A 25,772-nucleotide genomic window follows, 5' to 3' on the forward strand; every position below is an offset into this window, starting at 1 on the left:
AACACACATATGTATGCACAAATAAAGTTACTTTACCTTCTTTATGGTGCTGACAGGTATGCAGGGAGTGGGGGAGCCCGGTGGCCGGGCGCTCGGTGCTGGCCAGCGGGCAGTCCCATGGTGCCGGCCAGTGTGCAGACGGGAGCTCGGTGCCGGGCGGCCTGAAGATCGCCGCGTGCTGGCCAGGAGCTCGGTGCCAGGCGGGCGCTTGGGAGTTCGGTCCCAGCCGGAGCACGGGCAGGAGAATGGTGGCGGCCTGCAGGCGGTCACATGGGCGGCCTGGCGGCTCGGTTCCGGCAGGTAGGGGGGGTGGGCAGCCAGAGAGCGGTTAGAGCGTGGGCGGGAGAAGCTGGGGGGGGCGTGGAGACGTGAGCTCGGTGAGTGTCGGCCAGAAACTCGGTATCGGCCGACAGAAGGGGCGGGTGGCAGCTCGGTGCCATATAACATTTTGCATCACTTCTCCTGAAAAGTGTGTGCCTCTGTCTGATTCGATTACCTCTGGTAGGCCAAACCTGCAGAAGACTTCAGACATCAGTTTCTTTGCTGTGGCTCATGCAGTGGCCTTGGGCATGTGAAAGGCTTCCAGCCATCCTGAGAAGAGATACACACAAGGACATAGTCATACATACCAACATTTGGCAGTTGTATGAAATCAATCTGCAGTCGGTGAAACGGATAGAGAGGTCTCGGGGTGCGCTTCTGCGGGACTTTTACTATACTGCCTGGATTGTAAATCCAAAACAAAAAAAGTTTTCTACTATACAGATGGTAGAAAAGGTCATGTACTCATATACATTAACACATAAAGTGCCAGAGAGCTCAAGGTAATCTTCTCAAATATGAATACATAACAACACACAAAAACTAGAACAGAGGGGGATGAAATACAACATACAATCCATTGGAAATGAAATGAAGCTTTATTGGTTACAAAGTGTTTTAAAAAGTATAAAAGTTTCCAGGAGAGACAACAAATGAACAGACCAGGTAAAGGGTACACAGAGGAAAAGTAATATAATGTTATGTATGAGAAAGCACAGCATGAACAATAGTAGTATATGCTTTAGTATATGCAGGGCCGGATTATAGAAGGGGCTCCCTTTAAGGGCCCCCACCACTTTGCCCTTAATGGGGCCCCCACCAAATGTGGGCAATTTGGGTGGTTGCATGACCACCCAAATTGCCCACTGTGTATTTGGGACCGGGCTGTGTTTTTGCCGTTACGAGCGGTCGGCACGCATGGGGCATGCCCTGATTTCAGCTTATGGCAGAGACAGGGAACAATACATTCCCTGCTCTGCCATTAGACGGTGTGGGGAAACTCAAGATGGCGGCGCCCTTCTGCTTGCCATTCTGCTGGCGCCGGCGCAATGTCTGACGTCGCTGCACCGGTTTAGAGTGTGACGTCACTGCGCTTCCTGTCGGCTGGGCGCCGCCATCTTGGTACACCTCTGAGGGACAATTTGAGGGAAGACGATGAGATCGGCGCGCATGGGGGTAACGGAGGAAGGTGAAGTATAATTTCATTATTTTACCTTGGACTGTATATAGGTTTTATAGGGCAATTGTATATATTTAGTTAGTAGGATGTGTATATAATAATAATAGGGGGACTGTATATAGCTAGTTATTATATGGGGGGTGAATGGTTATTATGGGGGTATATAGTTATAATAGGGGACTGTATATAGCTAGTTATTATAGGGAGGTGTATATAGTTATTATGGGGGGTATCTAGTTATAATAGGGGGACTGTATATAGTTAGTTATTATAGGGGGTGTATATAATTATTATGGGTGTCTGTATATAGTTATTACAGGGAGTGTAAATAGTCATTATGGTTGTCTGTATATAATTATTGTAGGGGGTGTATATAGTTTTTATGGGTGTATGTATATAGTTATTATAGGAGGTTGTATATAGTTGTTATAGTGGAACTGTATATAGGTAATGTTGGGGGGGACTGTATATAGGTAATGTTGGGGGGACTGTAAATAGTTAATGCTGGGGGGACATATAGTGATTACTGGGGGGATGTATACAGTGAATACTGGGAAGCTGTATATAGTGATTTCTGGGGGGCTGTATATGGTGATTACTGGTGGGCTGTATATAGTGATTGCTGGGAGGCTGTATATAGTGATTGCTGGGAGGCTGTATATAGTCAATGCTGGGGGGCTGTATATAGTGAATGCTGGGGGGCTGTATATAGCGATTACTTGGGGCTGTATACAGTGATTGCTGGGGGTTGTAATAGTGATCACTTGGGGCTGTATACAGTGATTGCTGGGGGGTTGTATATAGTGATTACTTGGGGCTGTATACAGCGCTGCTGGGGGTTGTAAATAGTGATTACTTGGGGCTGTATACAGTGATTGCTGGGGGGCTGTATATAGTGATTACTGGGGCTGTATATAGTTATTGTTGGGGGGCTGTATATAGTGAATACTGGGAGCTGTATATAGTTATTACTGGAAAGGTTGTATATAGCGATTGCTCTACCCTGTCTAAACTACATTCAATGGGGGCCCCCAACAGATTTTGCACCCATTGGCCCCCACCAGCCTTAATCTGGCCCTAAGTATATTTAATCTAAATCCCAGACACAATAATCAAACGTGTACCAACACTTAATGGTGGAAAGTATAGTAATAGCATATGTACAATGCTATAAATAGATACCTGTGAAGGGGATGTGTTTCAGCCCCGGCGCGCAACCTGCTGGTCTTTCTCAAGGGGTGAGGTGTGCAGTGCGCATACCAGACACGGCGTTTAGAAAAAGGGGTTTTCCAACGGTCATCTTCTCCCTCAATTCCCCCATTTGAATCCACAAAATCAATTGGGATTAGTGTAGCTGGATTAAAAATTGTACATCTTTTCAGAGTGACATTTGGTGGCATCAATAAGGCACATTGCAATCTTAGCTGGTTAGCCATGGACAAGTGTTTTGGCTGAACTTGGTTGAGAATGCTATGCAAGTCATGTGGGGTGTAGATGGTGACTGGTTATCCAGTGTTATTTCAGATGCCTTGTTGAGTAATAGTGCAACTGCTGCTACTGCTCGTATGCATGGTGTCTACCGTCTGGCTACCGGATCTAGTCTGGCTGAATAGTAGACCACTGGCCAGTTTCGTTGCCCATGCTTTTGTGTTAGGACTCCTCTGGCATGTCCTTCCATTTCAGGACATTAAACAAAAACATTTTTGCATAATCGGTGGTACCCAGAGCAGGGGCTAACACAATCTCTAATCTGAGTGAGTAGTTGGAAAGACTGTGTAACCAAACAACTATACAGTGGCTGCATGAAGATGGAAGCAGAGCGAATCCAAGGTCTGCAATACGATACCAAACCCAGAAAAGTGCAGAGTTGTTGGACCCCTGCAGGTGGATTCAGTAATTCGATTGCTTTCTTTCTTTCATCAGTCAGATGGAGAGCTCCGGCTGAAATACAATGACCCAGAAATATGACTTTTTGTGGGGAAAACTGTAGTTTCTCTTTGGATGCTTTGCAACCTTTGCTTGCGAGATGTTTCAGCAACAAGACCATAGCTTAACAGCATACAGGCCTCGTTGGGGCACGAAGAAGTAGATCATCAACATATTGAAGTAGGACCACCTCAATATGTGGAGGACTCCAATCTTGCAAAATGAGTTGCAAGGCCGCAGTATACAGGGTGGGAGAGTTGTGAACTTCTTGTGGGAGCACCGACCAAGGATACTGTCGCCCCTCAAAGGTGAAAGCAAACAAATATGGACAATCTGGGTGCAAAGGTACTGAGAAAAATGCATTTTCAAGGTCAATCACTGTAAACCATTTGGTACGTAACTAGTTCCCCCTTTTTCTTTACTGGGAACAATGGGTTGTTGGCAACTGACTTAGGCCCCTTCCACACTAGCGAGTGTGATGCGATGAACTCGCATCACACTCGCAACGCAAGCTGCCGGGAACGCACGGCCCGAACCCTGCACCGCGGGAGTGAACTCAGCATGTCAGTTCACTCCCGCGGTGCAGGGTTCGGGCCGTGCGTTCCCGGCAGCTTGCGTTGCGAGTGTGATGCGAGTTCATCGCATCACACTCGCTAGTGTGGAAGGGGCCTTAGTGGGTTTTATTTCCCCAGAGGCAATGAGATCTTTACTATTTTCCCTTTCTCTTCCACCTGTGCTGCACTTAGTGGATATTGCTTAATCTGTGGGGGTTATGCACCTGATTTTAATTGGATCATTACTGGGGTTACTGACATATGGCATTTTGACAATAGTTCATCCTGTAATGTCTCATTGTCAGATATGGGGATATTGGGGTCAGGCATATGTAAAAATACTAGAACTGTACACAGTTGGTTATCTGGTATTCCAGCTTCTAAGCCCACTGTTCCATTAGGTTTGAGAACAATGGGGCACATTTACTAAGGGTCTGCACGACACATTTTCGTTGGGTTTCCCGACTATTTCCGATTTGCGCCGCATTTAAGTGGGGTTTTTGGCGCACGCAATCGGATTTTGGCACCGACTTGCATGCGACACAAATCAGGGGGCGTGGCCGTCGGACAGCCCGACTGATTCGGACTAAACACGAATTCAAACACGAATTTACAATTCAAATTGCGTTGCAAGATAATGCACTCACTAAATCGGGAAGAAGAAGGTGAACTCCGGTGGACCTCAGTGGGGAAGCAGGAAAATGGACGCATGATCTTGAAGAATCGTGCCGGACTTCATCCTCGTCGGAGAACGCACCTTGGGGATCTCGTCAGGACCGGGTAAGTAAATTTTCCCCAATGCGTGCCTGAATGGCCTGCAATAAATCCGAACCTAGAAAGTTAACTGGTGAATTTTCCCTGACTATCAGTCTGGTAAGGCAGGTTTGGTCTGCTAGTTTAAGGGACAATGGCTTGGATAAATTACATTCTTTGATTAATCCCTCAAATCCCTGGGTAAACATGGTATCATCAGAAATGTCAATGTGGGTTTAATGCCTGGATGTCATACCTGGAATGGCTGCATCACCTGGATTTCCTATTATATCTAGAGTTTGGTAACGGTGGCGGGAAGGGTAAGACCCTGTATCCCCCTCATCCTCCTATTGTAACCCTGGATCCCTCCTTTTTATCCTAGAGTTCCCTCAAATGGTAGGTGATCGGGTGACTTCCTGCTCAAGGGTGGAGGGTGGAGGGTGCAGGCTCAATACAGGGTCTTACCCTTCCGGTCACCATTAGTTTTTTCACTTCCATTTTTTACTCCCCACCTTCAAAAATCTATAACTTTTTTATTTTTCCACATAAAGAGCTGTGTGACAGCTTATTTTTTGCGTAACAAATTGCACTTCAAATTTAATATTCCATTCCGTTTTCTGGGAAGTGGGAAAAAAATTCCAAATGAAGTGAAAATAGTGAAAAACACATTTGCGACGTTTTCTTGTGGGTTTGAATTTTACAGCTTTCACTGTGCGCCACAAATGATATGTCTACTTTATTCTTTGGGTCGTTGCGATCATGGTAATAACAAATTTGTATAACTTTTTCATACTTCGGTTTACAGAGCTGTGAGTGGTGTCATTTTTTGCGACTTTTGATGGCGTTTTCATTGCTATAATTTTTTGGACTGTGCGATCTTTTGATCACTTTTTATTGATTTTTTAATATTTTTCAAAATGGCAAAAAAGTTGCATTTTCGACTTTGGGTTCTATTTTCCGCTACGGGGTAAAACGCAGTGAAAAACCGTTATTACATTTTGATAGATCGGACGATACCTAATGTGTTTATGATTTTTACTGTTTATTAATATCAGTTTTAGGGAAAGGGGGTGATTTGAATTTTTAGGTTTTTTATTGTAATTTTGTTTTTAAAACTTTTTTTATTTTTACTTTTACTATCTTTCAGACTTCCTAGAGTACTTTAACCCAAGGTTGTCTGATTGATCCCATCATATGCTGCCATACCACAGTATGGCAGTATATGGGGATTTTCCTAGTCATTTATCACAATGGGGCTCATTTACTAAGGATCCGAAATGCGCACTTTCCTTGGGTTTTCCGACCATTTCCGATTTGCGCCTAATTGCCCAGGCGCACACGATCGATTTTTGGCGCCGGCCGCAACAGAAATGGGGGGGGGGTGCCCGTCGGACAATGCACCGAGGAGAAGAAGGTGAACTCCAGCGGACCTCAGCGCAGCAGCGACACCTGGTGGATATCGGGCGCACGGACCTTAGTGAATCCCGGCAGACACAAATCAGCGTCGGACAATGCGCCGCGGGATCGTGACTGGACCGGGTAAGTAAATGTGCCCCAATGTGCTGATAGCATATTGTAATGAATGGGTTAAAACAAGACAGCCTCAGGCTTTGGAAGACCCAAGGCTGTCATGGCGACCGATCGCCGCTCCCCGATGACGTCGCCGGCAGCATTGTTACCGGCAATATGCAGCAAAGACTTACCGGCTATGGAGAGGGCTCGGCCCTGCAAGCCCTCTCCTCGCACCGGGACCCGGCTTGCGCCATACTAGTACGGCGCAAGTCGGAAGGGGTTATAGAGATGCTCGAGCAAATGATGTAAAGAATGATTCTGGGTAATAAGCACACCTTTATTCAGCCGCCCCAAGATATTTATACTTTTCAAAACAGCCGTGATTATTTGACTAATTCATTGTTCATAAAATATATGTGTACAGATCACACGCTTATTACGATACATACTGTATATACTGGCGTATAAGACTACTTTTTAACCCCTTAAAATAATGGCTACAGTGGGGGGTCGTCTTATACGCCGGATATACGGGGGCCGCACTGTGTGAGGTGTTTTTTTTCCCCGTCAGCGCGCAGAGAGCCGCTTCCTGGGACCGCCGCGCATGCGCGGCAGTCCGCCTCTCAGTCATTATAAGAGGCTTAGTACGCGCTGACGGGGCGGCGCGCTGTATGCTAATGCAGCCGCCCTGTCACAGCGGTCGGCGTCACAGAGCTGGGGGTCACAGGCGGCACTTACAGAAGCATGTCGGATCTTCATTAATATCGCAGCTTACATGATCACAGGCACTTGCTCTCTTGTTTGTTTTGCAAAGTTTTAAGCAGACTTTTTTTTCATTTGGGAGAGGGGTAGTCTTATACAGTGAGTATATACCAAATTCTATATTTTTAGGGCAGAAGTTGGGGGTCGTCTTATACGCCCAGTCGTCTTATACGCCGGCATATACGGTATGTGTTGACATTTGGTGTAACGATGTATTTCCGGGTTTTTGGCAGGCATTGGGGCTTATTTAGTAAGGGCGGCGGATAGTACTTTCGTCGGACTGTTCACGGTTTTTCGGGATTTGCGCAGCTAAGACAAGTATTTAACAGGGGGTCGAATTTTGGCGCAGCCGCACTGGCTTTCATGCGACAGAAATCGGGGGGCGGGACGATCCGACTGATTCGGACTAAGCGCAGGATTGAAGATTCAATTTGTGTCGCTAGACAATGCACTTACATACACCGGGAAGAAGAAGGTGAATTCTGTCGGACCTGAGTGGGGAAGCGACACATGCAGGATATCGGCACACGATCTTAGTGAATCGCACCACAGTGCATGATCGTCGGACACTCCGTACTTCCTGAACTCCGGCGGCCAGGTAAGTAAATGTGCTACATTATGTCTAATTATTTAATGCTACCTAAACCTTTATTGTTGACTTTAGAGGAATAGCTTGTCTTTGGCAAGCGTTACGTTTATCTATTTAATGTTACCCTAATCTTACCTTAATAACTTATTGTTATCTTTCAGTGCAGCAGTTCATCTTTATTGATACTGCCTAATCTGCCTAATACCATCTAATCTTTTACTGTTGGTTCTGCATGTTGATATTTCTAGGTGTGGTACACATTAAAAATCAGAATATGTAAGAGCGAAAAATTATATTTTTGATTTAAACTTCATTAACCCTATGTTATCCCTATTTTGGTATTTTATTACAAAAATGTGTATATCTTATAAACAATTCAGCTATGTAACATAAACCATGAACTATGGGTTTCGTCTACAGACACAACCGTGAGTGGGCAAAACTCATGGTTGGACCCAGACTCAATAATGCATTTATGTTGGGATTTCAAGAGGACAAATATTTCTGCCTTGACGAGAATGATCTATTCATCAGTATCATGCCAAGGTCTCAGGTTATGAACTATTCTTGTAGATAGGGGGCAGTATTATAGTTAAGAGGTGTTTGGACAAATATTTCTCGCTTGACAAGAATCATCTTTTCATCAGGATCATTCCAAGATCTCACTCAGTTTATGAACTATTCTTGTAGATAGGGGGCAGTATTATAGTTAAAGGGAACCTACCACCACAAATCTACCTTTTAAGGGCTAATCCTCACGTCCCCGCACTTTTTTGTTAACTTTTATTAGACTTGTATGCAAATTTTCTTATGAGGCTAATGGGGCGTGGAGTAGCCCCATCTGAGGTTACATGGCGCGGCTACTCCACGCCCCGGTAGCCTCTTTTCCCCTCCTCACCATCTTCGGCGCGCAGCTCCTCGTAGCTGCGCGCCCTCGTCCGACGATCCTGCCGTCTGCGCATGCAGCATCGTCGCCGAAGATGGTGAGTAGGAGGGGAAAAGAGGCTACCGGGGCGTGGAGTAGCCGCGCCATGTAACCTCAGATGCGGCTACTCCACACCCCAGTAGCCGCATAAGAAAATTTGCATACAAGTTTAATAAAAGTTAACAAAAAAGTGCGGGGATGTGAGGATTAGCCCTTAAAAGGGCTATCCTCACGTCCCATTGATCCACCTACCACCCGATCTACCTTTATAGGTAGATTTGTAGTGGTAGTTTCCCTTTAAGAAGTGTTTGGACAAATATTTCTGGCTTGACAAGAATGATCTCTTCTTCAGGATAATCCCAAAATGTTAGTTTAAACTAAAATGTAAACTAAGAATTTGTACCTGAGGCAATCTGTGTGATGCAACCCTTGATAAAATTGTGTGTCACTTCATAACTAGATGCATAGTACCTGGAACTAATTATTCAAAACAGCCGAGGTCCCTCCCACCTTCCTGAATTGCTGACTATATAAGAATCATTACCCAATGGACACTCACATTGGAACCCTACAGTAGAGGAAGAGATGGACATGTTTGGTATGTGGTATCTTTTCCTTTGTTACTTCTCTTTTGTATATCGCTAAATATCTTATAGGAGGGCAGGTAAGAAGAAAGAAACAATAGGCACTTGACCAATGACAAGAAAGTTTTGGATTGGGGTTGAAAAATTGGCAGTCATGTTTTATCCCAGGTAGCTACTTCTTATGGACGCCTCAGTGAACATAAAGAGGAATCATAAAGGGATTTTACTTCTCCAAGCGTTTAAAAAGTTAGACAGCAGAAAGAGTCTAAAAGAGGAGGCTGAAAATTTGTGCAACATGTAATTGTAGGTGAGCCCCTATATACGTGACGTTTTTCATCCGTATGCAGCACGTATGTAACCCATATTTTATACGTCCCCATAGACTTCTAGGGCATACAGAACTGAAATACGGGAAAAAATAGGACATGCTCTATATTTTTATATGGCCAGTATACGGTATGGTACGGAACTGTGTTAACAACGGCAATATAAATACAGAATTCACTGTTTTATGTGAAATCTCATTTGTTTACTTAAACAACTACATCCAAAGTCCTATGCAAGAAGAGCCACTTTTTGTCTGAGATAAGTTATTCTTAGAGGCTGCAGGGAGAGTGTCAATTCAGATTCCTCTATATATTCCTCTATAGAACTATAGAACTATCTGACATTGGATGAAGATCTCATTGTTTAAATCACAACCTACTCTGAGTTCCAAACTGGAGAAATAGGTAGTTAAATACTGCACATAAAAGGGAATAGCACCATTATCTGAAGCTCAAATTCAACCGAGTTTCATGTTTTTTTTAACTAGCTCAACAAACCACAAATTTAATGTGCTTTAAAAGGTTATAATCTCATAAACGAGCCCAACATAGGGTTGTCTGAAGTGATACTTTCACTACAGCCACCAAAAATGAATTATCTCAGGTGAATGGTCACTCTTCTCAGCTCATTTGCACATGACTTAAAGAAAATCTACCATTTGATTTGATGCATTATGAACCAAACATACCTTGAGAATGCTATAGCTACATAGATGCAGAATCATATATTGTTTAATCCCTTTGCTGAGCGGTTTTGATGAAAAAACTCAGGACCGTGGGAAAGCTGGATCCACATTACACACAAGCTTACTGAACACCCAAGACAGGATTAATCAACCTGAGCTGGATCATTCATACACAGGAACTGGGGGATGGTATAGCAATTGATTATTCTGCCTGGCAGGGGGAACAGTGATTGCATTATCCTCTGGTGCAGTGCATAACTAATGTGAGAGGAAAAGGCGAGCCCATGACAGAGCTTCAATATTATAATTTTATAATTGTTTTTTTAGCAAAACCACTCAGCACAGGGATTATCGGCTTTTTACGGTGGCCATTAAGGGTACTTCTTCTGACGCGTACGCCTTTCTTTTGCAGCGCGTCAGAAGAAGATTTCGGGACACCGGGTCTCGCTGGTGCCGGTGTCGGGCTGTGATCTTACAGCCCAGACCCGGCACTAACACCCGGGATCGGAGCATGACCGCGGCGTGCAAGTGTGTCCCCCGTGGATCGGACCCCCCGGTGTGCTTACCGGGGGATCCGTTCCCTCCTGCCGCAGCCCCGGGTTCCGACGAGTGACCCTGGGCTTCCTGCTCCTCTTCTCGCTGGGTTCTGCCTTCCTGGCAGCATGCTCAGTTACTTTCACTATACACTGCAATTACTTTCACTATACACTGCAATACAAGTGTATTGCAGTGTAAAGGCTTGAGCAAGCGATTGGACGATCGCTTGTTGAAGCCAAGAAGTAGAAAATGTGAAAAAGTTAAAAAAAAAAGATGAAATCATTTAATTACATAATTAAATAAAATAAAAGTCCCATAATCTCCCCAGTTACACATGAAATGCAAATAAAGTATATAAAACACAAATACACGTACATATTTGGTATCACCGCGTCCGTATCAATCTTTACAATAAATCTAAATCAATATTAAACCTGCTCGGTGAACGACGTAAAAAAGAAACTCGAAAAACTTCCCGTAATATATAATTTTTCATCAAACACCATCACAAAAAATGTTGGGCAAAAAATAAGCCCTCAACGAGGTCTGATAACAGAAAATTACAGAAGTTATAGCCCTAAAAATTTGTCAATAGTAAAAACAATGTGATATTCTCCAATATTGGTTTTGCTCAGGAAAATTGAGCAAAGATAAGAAAAACTATATAAATGATATAAATGAGGTATCACAGCAATCGTAGTGAACCAGAGAATAAAGATAAAATATTATTTTTATGTTACGGTGAGCGGGGGAAAAAAATGCTAACAATCCAAAATAAAAATTGATGATTTTGTTTGTGTCCCCCTTGAAATAGTTAATAAAATCTCATGAATAAGCTATAGACCCCCAAAATGAATTATCTATACATTGTATCTAATCCCATAAAAAATAAGCCCTCATATGTTTGCATTAACAAAAAAAATTAAAATGTATAGGTAGTACAATGTGACAATACAAATCTGTTGTGAATGGCGCCTCCATTCATTCTATACTCGTCCGTGCACCCGTACAGAAGTTTACCACCACATATGGGGTATCAGTAAACTCGGGAGGAATTGGGCATCAAACGTTGCAGTGCGTTTCATCATTTAATTTATTCTGAAACTGTCAGTTTGGCCTAAATGAATGTATTTTCCAAAAAAATTCCATCATTTCTAAATCGCAGGTCCATATTGTTTTAACCCGTGTGAAACACTTAAAGGGTTAATGGACTTAATAGAAATTGTTTTACATACGTTGAGGGGTGAACTTTCTATAGTGATTTATGTGGTTTTACTATTATTTATGCCTCTCAAAGTCACTTGAAAGCTGAGTTGTCCCTCAAAATGTGAGTTTTGGCAACTTTCATGAAAATGAGAAAAATCGCACCTAAAGTTCTGCACCTCATAACATCCTAGAAAAATGACCGGAAGCATAAAATATCATCCCAACATAAAGCAGATATTCTGTAAAAGTTAATTATCAAGCTTTTTGGGTAGTTTTACTTCCTGTCTGGAAAGCAAAACATTTCAAACTTGGAAAATGAAGAATTTCTACAAACTTTTGCCAAATTTTCACTTTTTTTCAGAACGAATCGCAAAACTTAGCACTTAAATTTTATAACTAACATGAAGTACAAAGTATCACGAGAAAACATTCTCAAAATCACCAGGAAATGTTAAAACGTTCCGAAGTTATAACCAATTATTGTGAGACATGTCAGATTTGAAAAATCAAGTCTGGTCATTGAGCTGAAAACTAGTGTTGGTGATAAGGGGTTAAACAAGATATGATCCTGCATCAGTGTAGCTACAGCATTCTCAAGGTATGATGTCTGGTTCATACTGCATCAAATCAAATGGTAGGTTTCCTTTAGGAGAGGATTTTTTTATACGTTAATGGGTGAGTTTTATCGTACCAGGAATACTGGAAAGGATATCTCTTACCCTACTTGAGGGTTCTGGTAGTTTAGTGGGGAAAAATCTGGTAATAAAGCCCCTTGAAGCTGGACAAATATATATTCAATGGCTTTAAAGTGAACCTGTCAACAGGAATGCAATTTTTTAGGTGATAGATTCCAAGACCTATGCTTTGTTGATTCAAAAATAAAATACCTTGGTCAGCATTCTAAAGCATTTCAGTACTTTATAAAACTTTATTTCAGATTTGCCTGGCTGCCTGCCAGCAGTGTGTAGTGAGTCCAGGTACTGAGGGTAGGGGCATAGCCTGTGCGTGCCTTTGTATCAGTCTCCTCAATTGAAAACCTGTGAAAACTGCTGATCTTGTAGTATTACTCAATCCCCAGCAAAGGAGAAACTAAAAAGTGAGAGGAAAGCGAGGGCTCGAGTGCAGCAATAGGCACTAGTGTTTGTTAGAACATATTGGAGACTCTCACTTTGGGGGTTATTTATAATTTGTTTTTCTAGGCTATTTTGGAGTAAAGAAAGTCTCAAAGGTTGAGGTTTTTTACTGTTAAAAAGTCTCACAGGGCTATTTCCACCTTTACATTAATCTGGTGTAAACACAGAACTGCTGCTAGTGCAACACCGTGCAATTCATGACTTTTGCAAGAAGTCTCATAGTTACTCCAGTGCTGCTGGTGTCTGTGCTGGGACTTGTCCATGCTCTGACATGCATGGCTCACATCTGGAACTAAACTGGGAGGAAAAAAAAAGCTATTGTCAAAATCACCTGGCAGCAGCTTATCTCTTAGACCCATAGTAGTGAAAAACTGAAATTCATGTTTCAAGGTCTTCATACACATTAAAGGGAACCTGTCACCAGGAGACCCATTTTTGGCACTCCTCCAGTCCCCGCAGAGCATAGTACATACACTGCCAAAGTGTTTTTGTATAAAAAAATAGGTTTAACAGAAAAAAAGATGTTATATTGTACCTTTCATTAGCATCTGCTGTGTGACTAGGCAGTTGCCTAATGGGAGGGGCTGGAAAGGAGCAGTTCCCCCCACCCTTGGGAAACATGTAACCTTTTCAAATATATGAATAACTCCCCACACTCTGGATTGGCTGTAGAGGAGCAGGGGGCGTCGCTAAGCCAAGTGATGGGTTTTTTCATATATTTGAAAAGGTCACATGGAGTAGCTGTTCCCCAAGGGGGGGGGGGCTGCTCCTTTCCAGACCATCCCACTTGGCAACTGCCTAGTCAAACAGCAGATGCTAATAAAAGGTACAATATAACATATCTTTTTTCCTGTAAAACCAATTTATACAAAAACACTTTGACAGTGTATGTACTATGCTTGTGGGGACTGGGGAGTGCTAAAAATGGGTCTCCTTGTGACAGGTTCCCTTTAAATGGAAGGCAAGTCCTGTCAACATCATTGGGTATTACCAATGCACTAAACAGCAGTTGTTATATAATATGGTTTATATTAAAAAATGTGTAGCCTTTTTATAAATATAATAGGAAAAAAATAAAAAAGTTGGTAAAGGTGTGCATAGCCTTTAAAACAAATGAACCAAACAAGTGACTACCCACATCATATGATACCATATGTGATAACCTGCATTATTGTGATGATATCCTTTTACCACAGTATTTCTTCCCCTGATACTTTGGATATCGGCTGCTAGCGCAAAGACTGAATTGAGCACTTTAGAAGAATGCCTTATGGACCCGGAATATGATGAGTTATTGAATATTGTCAAAAATGGATTACCCTCATCCAAGACACATAAACACTATCACATTGTGATTGTTGGTGCTGGAATTTCTGGACTCTCCGCAGCTAAAACATTGCGAGATGCTGGGTACATGGTAAGATGCCTATGAATAAACTCTCATAAACTGAATATTTAGGATTACATTTCTTACACTCCTCACTGACAGGTTATATTACCTAAATGATGTTGTGCCACAAAAAGTCATACTATGCGAAAAGGCCTTACAGTGTGCAGGAGCTAATAAAAGCTACTTTGAGACCAAGTCATGGCCCTCTGCTGTATACACTGGTCCCTATTATATACTATGTAATTGCTCTACAAAGCCAAAATGGTGCCAATATCATATGCATTGTGCTTTTAGGTAACTGTGCTGGAAGCTGACAACTGTCCTGGAGGTCGTATAAGGACTCATAGAGATCCAGAGGGCTGGTATGGAGAACTTGGACCCATGCGTATACCACTACCTCATAGGTAACAGAGTTGCAGATTCATTTGGAGATCAGTTATTAATAGTAACCTCTCCGTTGGTTTTTAATCTGAAAACGGCCATCTGCATGTGAAGTGCAAAGTGTCCCCTATGTGCTTCCCTGCATAGGACAAATCAAAAGAGTCCTTAGTAAACCATCTCAAGTCTATTGCAGCCCATTGCCATAAAATTACAGGAAGGTACAGAGCCGTCTACTTGGTAGACCATCTTATTAGAAAGTGTTTTCTTCCTATGATCTGTGGGGAACCTGGCAGAAGATGTTCAGATTTCCTGCAGCGCCTCCACAGGGGAAACTAAGCATTACACAGTGCCCATTCAAGACAGCAGCCCAGATTTATTAAAGCCCCTGCGCCAGTTTTCTGTCTTTGAACATTCTCTTCAGTGCAAACTGCTTGCACAGGTATTTAAGAAGAGTCCGCAACACATATGTGTCGCATGCATTCTGGTGCACAGTCAGACCATGCGCCAAATTTATCATGCAGAATCCGAAAGAAGTGTGTTGAACGCCCTATGTTAAAGGTGCACCAAAAAAAAGTTAGTGCAGTCAGAGCACTGTAGGGGGCTCCAGATTCAAAAAGAACGGTCGCCACAAATCCCGAATCTGGCGCCCTCTGCACACTATACACCTAGCAAAGTTTACACTGTTTTTGATAAATGTGGGGTAGATAGTATGTTGCCTGTGTAATTCAGGGAAGGATTTACTATTAGTGAGGAAAACTGAACTATGTGACACATTCACGAAGAACGGATCGCGGTCTTCATGAATGTATCGCACACTGCAAGTGCCCAAAGTGCATGAACTGTGTGCACCAGAATTTTTCCAAAAAATGTGCCATGCTCCACATTTCCGTCGGGCTTGCCGACATAAATATGACGGCTGATGCGAAAACACACTGCAATGCCCCTTTCTGTGCACGGTATTGTGTTGCAGCGTGTACACTGCAGCTGTGTCACAATACTAACACAATTACTTCATACATACAAGTGCAAGCACTTTGCACAAGTAATTACAGTTAGGGCCAGAAATATTTGGACAGTGACACAAGTTTTGTTATTTTAGCTGTTTACAAAAACATGTTCAGAAATACAATTATATATATAATATGGGCTGAAAGTGCACACTCCCAGCTGCAATATGAGAGTTTCCACATCCAAATCGGAGAAAGGGTTTAGGAATCATAGCTCTGTAATACATAGCCTCCTCTTTTTCAAGGGACCAAAAATAATTGGACAATGGACTTTAAGGGTGCAGTCACACGTTGCAGTAAAAACTGCATTGCAATTAGTTATTAGGTGGTTTTAGGTGCAGTTTTGTCAATTTCACAGGTGAAAGACATGAACTGAACGGGTGAATTTGATTTTGAGTGTGCGGTCACATGTCGCGTTTACCGCATGCGTTAAAAAACGCATTGCAATAGCTGGAGAGTGATTTGCCTAATTAAACAGCTGCTAACACCTCTGTTTACAAAATGCAACCGTTAACACATTGTTAACGCATGCGTTAACATCGCGGTTAACGCATGCGGTTGTTAACGCATTGTTAACGCATGCGTTAACATCGCGGTTAACGCATGCGTTTTGTAAACACAAGTGTTAAGAGGTGTTTAATTAGGCAAATCACTCTCCAGCTATTCCAATGCGTTTTTTAACGCATGCGGTAAACGCGACGTGTGACCGCACCCTGAAGGAGAAAGCTGTTCCACAAATGTCATTCACCTGTTGATTTGATGTCTTTTACATTTAATTGCGATGCAGTTTTAACTGCAACGTGTGACCGCACCCTAAGGGCTGCAATTAACTCTGAAGGCGTCTCCCTCGTTAACCTGTAATCAATGAAGTAGTTAAAAGGCCTGGGGTTGATTCCAGGTGTGTGGTTTTGCATTTGGAAGCTGTTGCTGTGACCAGACAACATGTGGTCAAAGGAACTCTCAATTGAGGTGAAGCAGAACATCCTGAAGCTGAAAAAAAAGATAAAATCCATCAGAGAGATAGCAGAAATGCTTGGAGTAGCAAAATCAACAGTCGGGTACATTCTGAGAAAAAAGGAATTGACTGGTGAGCTTGGGAACTCAAAAAGGCCTGGGCGTCCACGGATGACAACAGTGGTGGATGATCGCCGCATACTTTCTTTGGTGAAGAAGAACCCGTTCACAACATCAACTGAAGTCCAGAACACTCTCAGTGAAGTAGGTGTATCTGTCTCTAAGTCAACAGTAAAGAGAAGACTGCATGAAAGTAAATACAAAGGGTTCACATCTAGATGCAAACCATTCATCAATTCCAAAAATAGACAGGCCAGAGTTAAATTTGCCAAAAAACACCTCAAGAAGCCAGCTCCCTTCTGGAAAGTATTCTATGGACAGATGAGACAAAGACCAACCTGTACCAAAATGATGGGAAGAAAAAAGTTTGGAGGCACTTCAAGGCACACCACATCCTCTATAAAACATGGTGGAGGCAATGTGATGGCATGGGCATGCATGGCTTTCAATGGCACTGGGTCACTTGTGTTTATTGATGACATAACAGCAGACAAGAGTAGCCGGATGAATTCTGAAGTGTACCAGGATATACTTTCAGCCCAGATTCAGCTAAATGCTGCAAAGTTGATCGGACGGCGCTTCATAGTACAGATGGACAATGACCCCAAGCAGACAGCCAAAGCTACCCAGGAGTTCATGAGTGCAAAAAAGTGGAACATTCTGCAATGGCCAAGTCAATCACCAGATCTTAACCCAATTGAGCATGCATTTCACTTGCTCAAATCCAGACTTAAGACGGAAAGACCCACAAACAAGCAAGACCTGAAGGCTGCGGCTGTAAAGGCCTGGCAAAGCATTAAGAAGGAGGAAACCCAGCGTTTGGTGATGTTCATGGGTTCCAGACTTAAGGCAGTGATTGCCTCCAAAGGATTCGCAACAAAATATTGAAAATAAAAATATTTTGTTTGGGTTATGTTTATTTGTCCAATTACTTTTGAGCTCCTAAAATGCGGAGTGTTTGTAAAGAAATGTGTACAATTCCTACATTTTCTACCAGATATTTTTGTTCAACCCTTCAAATTAAACGTTACAATCTGCACTTGAATTCTGTTGTAGAGGTTTCATTTCAAATCCAATGTGGTGGCATGTAGAGCCCGACTCGCGAAAATTGTGTCACTGTCCAAATATTTCTGGCCCTAACTGTATGTGCAGTCTATGCCAGAATTCTGGTGCAGACTACATAGTATATCTGGGTCACTTCTAAATTGCTTTGACCAAGGAGCCATTTCCTAATAGGGTTTTTTAAAAAATCTTTTTCTGAACTCCACAATTACACATAGTCAGATTGGACAATGTTTGTTAGAGAACACCCATATACAGTAGTCCCAAGCTGTAAGGGCTCAACATGATGATGTTCTGTTCTTCCCCCTTTCAGGATTTTACGTGAATACATTAGACAGTTCGGTCTGAAGCTCAACCCTTTTATTTCATCAGATGATGACAATATTTTTTTTTACAACAATATCAGACAAGTGCAAAAGGATGTCGCGAAGAATCCAAATCTGTTTGGATTTAAGCTAACACCAGAAGAAGAAGGGAAATCTATAAATGAACTGTATTACCAGCTGTTAAACAAGGTATATACACCTTTTCTAATTGCGTTGCCCAATATGACAACATGTTCCCATTCATGGATCCATTTAGAGGTGCAATCAAGAGGTTTTCTAGACAAAAACTGTAGAACACACATCCATAGTATAGATCTTTGATATTTAATTGGTGTGGCATAACTACCAACAACCCTAGAGATCAGCGATTCTTAGCAACTGATAGTATAATGCAGCCCATTTCCTGAAAAAACGGTTTGGGACCCTCAGACTCCATCCTGTGGGTGTTTAGCAGCATGGTGGTGTCAAACACCTGTTAAAAAGGCGGATATTTTACTTTTGCTATGGGTTCTACTACCCTATATGCCCACCACTGTATTTATATATCCATCCTAGTCATGGTTGAAGACCTGCCTGCCCCTTTAATGCTCTTCTTAGTGATGTGCAGATCAATCAAGCCCCATATCCTCCATTGTATGCCACCAGCTTTAATAAGGGACACATCAGAAATGTTCCCAAACAAATACATTTTTTTCTTTTCAGGTTGTTGCAAGAGCAAATGGAAATTGTTCTGCATTGCTGGATGAATTTGATCAAGCCTCCAAACAGGTATCACAGTACAAGTCATTTATCACATGTATAGACACACTCCCATCATCTACCCAGTGTCTATGCAGACACATGTACTTCATGTGGGATCTGTGGATCCTCTGGACCACCACGGGAGGTGGTACTAGCCGACACCTGGGGCAGGAAAATAAAGGGGCACCTGGTCTCCACCAGAGCCCGCCGCAAAGCTGGATGGTCTTGCTGCAGCGGGATGCCACCAAGTCCTTCCACAGGTGCAACTAGCCTGCGATGGCAGCCAAGTTCGAGGTACCTTTGCAGGAGACAGTCTCGTTGTAAGGTTCAGGCACAGGGTCAGAGCAGGCGGCAGAGATGCAATGGCAAGTCCAATCTGGGGTCAGAAACAGGAGGTCCTGGCAGACAGTGCACGGCTGGCTGCCGGAGCAGGAATGGAGACAGGTAAAGTATTGAGGGGAGCCGGGGCCGCGGGGATGCACGGGTGGGCAGACAGCAGACCTGGCAGCGGGACAAAATAAGACATTTTTGAGAACCCGTCAGTTACCACCCAGATGACGGTATTCCCAGAGGAAGATCGAAGGTCCTTGACAAAGTCTATGGCCACGTGACTCCACGGGCAGCTGGGTCTGGAGACCAGCGGGTTTGAGGCGTGATGGCTTATTACAAGCACAGGAGGTGCAGGAACCCCCAAAATCCTGCACGTCTTGGACCAGACCACCAATAGTAACGGAAAATGAGGGCTACAGAGCGCTGCACCACCAGGATGCCCAGCCACACGAGAGCTAAGTCCCCAAGACAAAGTCTTCTTCCGAAGGGCAGGTGGGACATAAGTATTGCCCGGTAGGAGCTGCCGGAGGTCCACTGGAGAGGCCACAACCAGCCATTCAGGAGGGATGATATGCCGAGGAGCCGGTTCTTCCCCACTAACATCAGAGGCCCAAGAGAGAGCATCTGCCTTGATATTCTTCTCCACAGGACAAAAGTGGATCAATAGGACGAAGCGTGAGAAGAAAAGCGACCAACAGGCTTGCCTAGGGTTAAGATGTTGGGCTGTCTGGAGATACCAGAGGTTCTTATGATCCGTATACACGCAGACCAAGTATACCAGTTGAGAACAGGTGCATGAAGATGCAGCCACAAAAGACCCAGAAGGAGGGACGAGGTAGAGTGTGGCAGCACGTAGAAGGACAACCTCTCCTTATGCAGAGCACTGACTTGCAGGGAAATTAGCTCAGTGCGGTACTTGACCAGAAGATGACCAGAGGCTTCTCGAGAAGGACCACAGGGAGGTGGTGCCGGGAGACAAGAGCGGAATCCACAAAGTTCTCCACAGAACCGGAGTCCAAGAAAGCAGAGACCTGGATCTGGGTGCAGGTGCCAACGCTAAGGGGCACAGGAATAGTCAGGCGTGGAGCTTTGCTTACACCTAGGGACGCTTCTCCCAATAACCTTAGTCCCGATGAAGTGCTCTGGGCTGGCACAATACAGGAAGAGGTTCCCCAGACGTCGTCTGGAGCGCTCCTGGAGGGAGAGTCGGTTCTGTCCAGCTGCATATGTTCCTCGGCAGAAGATACAGGCGGAGGCTGGATCGACTTTTGGAAGGCAGGTGCCAAGCGAGGAAAACATCTAACCCTGAGTTGTGGGTGCTCGTAGCGTACTTCCTCAGTGCGCTCCTTAAACCGCACGTCAATCCGAGTGGCAAGTGTGATGAGACCACTCAGAGTAGACGGCAGGTCAGGAGCACCCAAAGCAGCTTTGACCTGAGCTGAGAGTCCTTTTTTAAAGGTGGCGATCAGGCCTGCATCGTTCCAGGCAAGTTCAGAGGCCATGGTGTGGAACTGAACTGCATACTCTCCCACAGACAAGTCGCCTTGACGCAGGTTCAGCAACGCAGAGGAGGCCCGTGTAGGTTCTTCGAACACAGACCGGAATTCCGCCAGAAATGCCGTCTGAGTAGCCATGACCGAATCGTCTGTGTCCCAAAGAGGGGTAGCCCAGGCCAGGGCCTTTCCGGAGAGGAGACTGATGATAAACGCCACCTTGTATCACTCCGTGATGAACTAAGTCGGCATGAGTTCAATGTGCAGATAACACTGGGTAACTAAGCCCCTGCACAACTTGGGGTCCCGCACACTGAGGGGCACAGGTCCACCCGCAACCCTGAACGTGGGTCGCAGGGGCACCCGTGACAGTACTGAGGTAAATTCAGAGTTGCTGAGGTAAAGCCTATACTGCAAAAGACCCAAATTGTCATGTTAACACCTATTCTATAATATTTTGGAAATAGTTTAACTTCCCTCTAGACAACCCAACTTGGGCTGGGTTCACATCACGTTTTTTGTAGAAGCTAAGCAGATACGTCGGGAACTCAACCAAAGTGTACGCTAAGAGTATACATTGACAAATAGCGGCAGACGGAGGCATGGTTGGGGCTCTGTCTGGCCACTAAACTGTGGGGCAGATTTATCAAGCAGTCTGAAAGTCAGAATATTTCCAATTGCCCATGACAACCAATCACAGCTCCCCTTTAAAATATTCATGAGCACTGGTGAAATGAAAGCTGAGCTGTGATTGGTTGCCATGGACAACTGGAAATATTCTGACTTTCAGACTGCTTGATAAATCTGCCCCATTATGTTTGCCATAAAAAAACAGGATGGAAAGACGTAGTAAGCTACATCTTTCCATCCTGCAGCCTCCCCCTGAGCGATATATATTGCGCAGGCAAAGGATGGCAATGGAGAGTGGATGCAGCATATTGCATCTCTCCCCGCAGCCTCTATACAAATGTGTCACTCAGCAGTAGGTAGGACCCGGTCACGTCACTGTCCATATTAGAACTGTGACATCACTGGGGGAACAATTGAAGGCTGCAGCCGATGTACACACCACCCCCTGCATTCAGAAGGGGGTCCGCAGGCGACATATACCACATGTCCTTATGACGTATGGTACAAAACGTGATGTGAACCCAGCCTTAGGCGAAAAGTTTTGTAGGACAACATTAGGTGCACAAGAACACTGGCACCACATAAGTTTCTTGAAGTGGCTATATGGCAGTGTCATGGGGTTATTTTTGGGTACTTCCCCTTGCTGGATGAAAGATTTCAGGTAATGTTATTCTGGATGGTATAGCAGTAACTTATTTGTTTTATGCTTCATTTACACAGTCTTTCCTGGTGGATGAAGGGCATCTAAGTGCAGAAGCTATAAGAATGGTGGGGCACTCATTGAATGATAATGGAAACTTCTTTACATCTTTCCTGGAATCAGGATTGACTCTCCTTACTAACACTGGGTAAAGTTAATAAGTTTGTTCATCAATGTTAGTAGACTCATGATTGTATTCCTCCAACCATGACCATATTGTTACCACTGTCAGGGTTGCCCATGCAAGATTTAATAAGTACTAGCTGTAGGTAGACGTTACCCGGGATAGTAAATAACTGCTCTTAGCTGTAACAAAATAGAATGGGATAATAAAAGACTGTCTCTGTCACTAACCATCTCGATCACTGTCTATGGCAATCCCTTTCAGTGACTGTCTGATTCTGGCAGTCCCTTTCAGTGCCTGTCTGTCTCTGGCAGTCCCTTTCAGTGCCTGTCTGTCTCTGGAAGTCCCTTTCAGAGACTGTCTGTCTCTGGCAGTCCCTTTCAGAGACTGTCTGTCTCTAGCAGTCCCTTTCAGTTACTGTCTGTCTATGGCACTCTCATTCCAGTGTTTGTTGGTCTCGGGGTACTCTCATTCCAGTGACTATCGGTCTCAGGCACTCTCATTCCAGTGGCTGTTGGTCTCTGGCACTCTCACTCTCATTCCCCATTACTCTACACCAACACAGAATAGTTCCCCTTATTGTGGTCCCACCAACAGGTTCCCTCTATACTGTCCCCCGCCAGCAACTCCATAGTGTGTTCACCCAGAAGCTCAACTTAATACTGTGCCCCCCAGCTGTTCCTTTTATATTGTGCCCGCCAGCTGCTCCCCTTCTCACTGTGCCCCCAGCAGCTCCCTTTCACACTGTGCCCCCTAGCAGCTCCCCATCATACTTCATACTGTCCCCTTCAAGCAGATCCCCTTCTCACTGTGCCCCCAAGCAGCTCCCCTTCATATTCCATACTGTGCCCCATCCAGGATCTCCTCTTTTTTACTGTGCACCCTCCAGCAACCCAACCCTTTTTATTGTGCCACTTTCAGATGCTCCCTCTTCTTACTGTGCCCCCTCCAGCAGTTACCTTTTCTTACTGTGCCCCCTCCAGTAGTTCCATTTTCCTACTGTAACTCCTCCAGCAGCTCTCCCTTCTGCCTGTGCCCCTTTCACAAGTTCCCCTTCTTACTGTGCCCCCTCCAGAAGTTCCTCCTTCATACTTACTGCTGGAAGACATTGTTCCACAGCCCAGCTGTGTCTCTGGACACTCGGAGAGGACTTTCTATACAGGAATAATGTGGTATATAGTCCATAACAACATAGTGGGTGCTCGATCCCCAGAAGAAACGTCATCCAAATTGTACGCAGCTGAAAAAAGTAGGAAGAGCACTGACCCCAAATTCTGTTTTATATTCTCTTCTGAATTCTGCTGAAGATTCTGCTGAATCTTAGGCCCAGGGGGGAATGACCGTCTTGACTTAAGTGAATTCTTGTAACTAAGTGTTTTACTTTCCTTTTGGTCAGTAGCTGATAAGATTCAGAAGAATTCAGAAGAGAATATACAACATAATTTTGGGTTAGTGCTCGTCCCACTTCTTTCAGCTGCATCCTACTACACCTATCCTAATGTAGATCAGAGCACATCACTACTACACCTATCCTACACTACAGTATAGAACATCACTACTACACCTATCTTACACTAGGCTATAGCACAGCAATACTACACATATCTTAAACTGGATTATAACACAACAATATTACACCTATCCAGTATATAAGGATAAAGCATACAACTATGCCTATTTTGTATATATATCTACAGCACAGTATTAATACTCTTGTCTTGTATATATGGGATACAGCCCTATCCTGTATATATGTACTACTATTAATGTATAGTAATACTACTATTACTATGCTGTATATACAGACACAGCATAGTACACTTACTCATATTCTGTATATGTGAGCTCAGTACTCCTACTCCTATCCTGTATATATGGATACAGCATAGTACTACTACTTTTATCCAGTATACCACAGCTACTACTCCTATCTTGTGTATAAATATTATCGAAATTTGCTCACCGAAATTTTGGTTTCCTGTAGTCCGTAGGCAGCACTGAATGGGTTAAGTCTCACGTCCTCCTATTGGACAGAAGATAACAATTGATTAGCAATAGAGATTGGCAGGCTGACTCCCTATAAAATACCCCTGAGCCAATGAACACACGTGTTTTTTTATGCAGCAATAAGTATTTTTTATTGGGGGGGGATCTTTGTGCTGCCTACGGACTACAGGAAACCAAAATTTCGGTGAGCAAATTTCGATATTCCTGGTCGTCCTACGGCAGCACTGAATGGGACTTGAAAAGCAGTAGAACATAAGGGGTGGGTTACTTCGAGGCAGCCGAACAAATTACACTCTTGCCGAAGGCCGAGCCTACCCCGGGCCCACATTGAGCCTATAGTGCCTGACGAAGGTTAAAGGACCCGACCATACTGCCGCCTTGCATATTTGATCCAAGGATATATGGGATATTTCCGCCCATGAAGCAGCCGTTGACCTCGTTGAATGTGCTTTCAAATTAAGAGGAGATGGAAGGCCTTCTAGATCATAACACATGGAAATTGAATCTTTAATCCATCTGGCTAGGGTAGACTTACTAGCCCGTTTTCCCTTATTAGGACCTCTGAACTGTAAGAACAGGGCTTCAGATTCCCTAAAAGCTTCTGCCCTCTGGAGATAGGCGAGAACTGATCTTTTTACGTCCAGGGTTTGAAGCTTCCCTTGCTCTTCTTCCGGGGCATCTGTACCCAGGACAGGAAGGAAGATCTCTTGATTTAAAGCCAATTGAGAAGGTATTTTTGGCAGAAAACCCGGCATTGTACGAAGAATTATGCAGTCTTCCATGACTCTCAGATACGGTTCCTTACAGGAGAAGGCTTGGATTTCACTAATCCTCCTTGCAGAACAAATGGCCACCAGAAAAACAGTCTTCCAGGAGAGAAGATGCAGAGGGATATCTGAGATTGGTTCGAATGGTTCTTGACATAAATGTTTTAAAACAATGGAAAGATCCCAAGACGGTAGAGGTGACATAACTGTAGGCTTTAACTTCTTCAGACCCCTGAAGAATCTCCTGACCAACAGGTTCTCAGAGAAGATTCCGCCTAAGGAAGAATTAATGGCGGTAAAATGGACTTTCAGTGTATTAAACTTCAGGCCCTTCTTTAAGCCATCCTGCAGAAATTGAAGGAGGGAAGGAACATGAGTAGAAGAAGCTCTTCTTGATAAGCACCATTGCTTATAGATTCCCCAGACACGTTGGTAGACTTTTAACGTCTTCGGTTTCCTAGAGGCCGCCAATGTGTCAATAACCTCATCCGAAAACCCCGACCTTCTTAGATTCCCCCTTTCAGCTTCCAGGCCACCAGATGGAGAGGTGCTGGGTTGGGGTGAATCAACCCGTTCTGGAGTAGCAAGTCCTTTCGGGGAGGGAGAAACCAGAATTCCCCTTTTGACAATGACAGGAGAAGAGGGAACCAGGTCCTTCTCGGCCAAAACGGAATCACGGCTATAACTGTCGTTTTCTCTCTCCTGATCTTCTGTAACACTCTCGGAATGAGAGGGAACGGTGGGAA

The 25,772-nt window shown here is 44.0% G+C and overlaps 1 protein-coding gene across 1 annotated transcript in view; it reads left to right on the forward strand.

Annotated features, from left to right (window-relative positions):
- Positions 1-9,045: 9,045 nt before the first annotated feature.
- LOC140135070 (L-amino-acid oxidase-like) overlaps positions 9,046-25,772 on the forward strand; it is a 35,863-nt gene continuing 19,136 nt past the window's right edge. Inside the window, exons 1-6 of the mRNA XM_072156088.1 lie at positions 9,046-9,120; positions 14,191-14,411; positions 14,679-14,788; positions 18,222-18,423; positions 18,937-19,002; positions 22,149-22,276. Of these exons, the coding sequence (XP_072012189.1) occupies positions 9,108-9,120; positions 14,191-14,411; positions 14,679-14,788; positions 18,222-18,423; positions 18,937-19,002; positions 22,149-22,276 (740 nt within the window). The 5' untranslated portion in view covers positions 9,046-9,107. The remainder of the gene's footprint in view (positions 9,121-14,190; positions 14,412-14,678; positions 14,789-18,221; positions 18,424-18,936; positions 19,003-22,148; positions 22,277-25,772) is intronic.

This window comes from Engystomops pustulosus, chromosome 6 (assembly GCF_040894005.1).
Source record: "Engystomops pustulosus chromosome 6, aEngPut4.maternal, whole genome shotgun sequence".
In the NCBI taxonomy this organism is placed as follows: Eukaryota; Metazoa; Chordata; class Amphibia; order Anura; family Leptodactylidae; genus Engystomops; species Engystomops pustulosus.